The sequence below is a fragment of the Populus euphratica genome, unplaced genomic scaffold (genome assembly GCF_000495115.2).
Source record: "Populus euphratica unplaced genomic scaffold, PopEup_1.0 scaffold5080.1, whole genome shotgun sequence".
Taxonomy (NCBI): Eukaryota; Viridiplantae; Streptophyta; class Magnoliopsida; order Malpighiales; family Salicaceae; genus Populus; species Populus euphratica.
The window spans coordinates 1545-3586 of NW_011504863.1; the positions used below are offsets into that span (position 1 = coordinate 1545).

General features: G+C 37.8%; 1 protein-coding gene across 1 annotated transcript in view; it reads left to right on the forward strand.

The window, feature by feature from the left end:
- The window catches only part of LOC105120145 (UDP-arabinopyranose mutase 1-like), a 2490-nt gene extending 684 nt beyond the window's left edge, over window positions 1-1806 (forward strand). Inside the window, exons 3-5 of the mRNA XM_011018336.1 lie at window positions 311-577; window positions 761-929; window positions 1370-1806. Of these exons, the coding sequence (XP_011016638.1) occupies window positions 311-577; window positions 761-929; window positions 1370-1714 (781 nt within the window). The 3' untranslated portion in view covers window positions 1715-1806. The remainder of the gene's footprint in view (window positions 1-310; window positions 578-760; window positions 930-1369) is intronic.
- The last annotated feature ends 236 nt before the right edge of the window (window positions 1807-2042 follow it).

Below are 2042 nucleotides of genomic sequence, written 5' to 3' on the forward strand. Positions count from 1 at the left end.
CTTTTTTTTTTTTTTTTTTCATTTTAGAGTCTAAGGAGTGAGATTTTTTATGACAAGTCAACTCGGAGTGGGACCGAGAGGGCTCCACATTGAAATTGATAGACTATTTATTTTTGTTTTTGTTTTTACTTTTTATACTGTGTTGGTGCATGTTCAAAAAGTTATTGGTTTAATTTTTTTAATGTTTTTTTATTAATATTAAAAATTAAAAAAATATTATTTTAATATATTTTAATTAAAAAATACTTTTTAGAATTTGCTTTGGTTTTGTTGTCTTTTTATTTATTTTTATTTTTTATAGAAAATCTTGCTGCTTTAATTGGAAGGTCGCTGAGGATCCAAGTAGGGAGGAGATAAATGCATTGGCTCAGAATGTACAGAATTTGCTGACACCATCTACGCCATTTTTCTTCAACACTCTTTATGATCCGTTTAGAGAAGGTGTTGATTTTGTGAGAGGATACCCTTTTAGCCTGAGAGGAGGTGTGCCTACTGCTATCTCGCATGGACTATGGCTAAATATTCCTGATTATGATGCCCCAACTCAGCTTGTCAAGCCTCTCGAACGTAACACCAGGTTAACTCTGCATCAATAGCAATAGCATATTGGACACTGCTTCTTGGTCTAGGCTGTGATTTGCCTTGCTTGAAAATTGAATTCAATCTTGTTTGCATTGTTTCGTTGCTGTTCAAAATCTCAATAGAAGTGTACTTTTGGCTCAATGTTTGTCTAATTGTATTCTAAATTTAGCTCACACAGGTATGTGGATGCTGTTTTGACAATCCCAAAAGGCACCCTGTTCCCAATGTGTGGAATGAACCTTGCTTTTGACAGGGAATTGATTGGCCCTGCAATGTACTTTGGTCTCATGGGTGACGGCCAACCCATTGGGAGATATGATGATATGTGGGCTGGCTGGTGTGCCAAGGTAATGCCTCGATCACTTTTCATCTGTTTGCTACCAATTTGCCCATAGGATTTAACGATGAAAAATACTCCTGGCTGACAGCGTTCTGTTAATGATTTATCGAATGCATGAGACATGAGTAGACTATTTTGATTGCCATGAAAATGCAATTGGTGCTTCGTTTAGTTTCTGTACATCTTGATGTTTAAATCTACGTTAATGGCTTATGGGCTAAAAGTAATTGTATAAAGTTGCGAACTTCTTCTGTGAGCTTGTAATGGATTACTTCTGCCTGGATTGGAATCAGAATCTGACTGCCATTTCTTGTGCCAATTCTCATTTGATGGATAAAACAGAAGAGACGGAGACGCACGATGGAATACAGTGGGTATTTTTTTTATCTTCTTGATGCTCCAAATGATAGGCATACACAGACCCCTTTCAATGTGTGTGGATTTCAGGTAATCTATGATCATCTGCGTCTCGGGGTGAAGACAGGACTGCCATACATCTGGCATAGCAAGGCGAGCAATCCATTCGTGATTTTGAAGAAGGAATACAAGGGCATATACTGGCAGGAAGACATCATCCCGTTCTTCCAATCTGTTGTCCTGCCAAAAGATTGCACGACCGTGCAGCAATGCTACCTTGAGCTTTCCAAATTGGTCAAGGAAAAGCTTAGCCCTGTTGATCCTTACTTCAATAAACTTGGTGATGCCATGGTTACTTGGATTGAAGCCTGGGACTTGCTCAACTCACCTGCGCAAGAAGCTGCAGCTCCGGTCGATGGCGTTAAGAAAAACTGAGCTCTCTTTAGCCTTCAAAGACCGCATTTCATTTCTTTCACTGTTCTAGTTGTATGTGATTTCCTTTACCCTGTTCCATTTTTCCCTGCTTACTTGGTGTCGCGCTTTGGATCTCTATGATTCTATCAACATAGAACCCAAAAATCTACATCCAACCCCCTCTGATTTACTCTGCAATTTATTGTTTTCGAGACAAAAGAAACATTATTTCAAAATTACTATAGCAAACTAGCGAGTCCCCCATCTGATTTGTTAAATTCCATTTAAAACTTAAATCAATACCCTCAAAAAGATTTCTAATATAATAATTGATTTAATCTTTAAATTC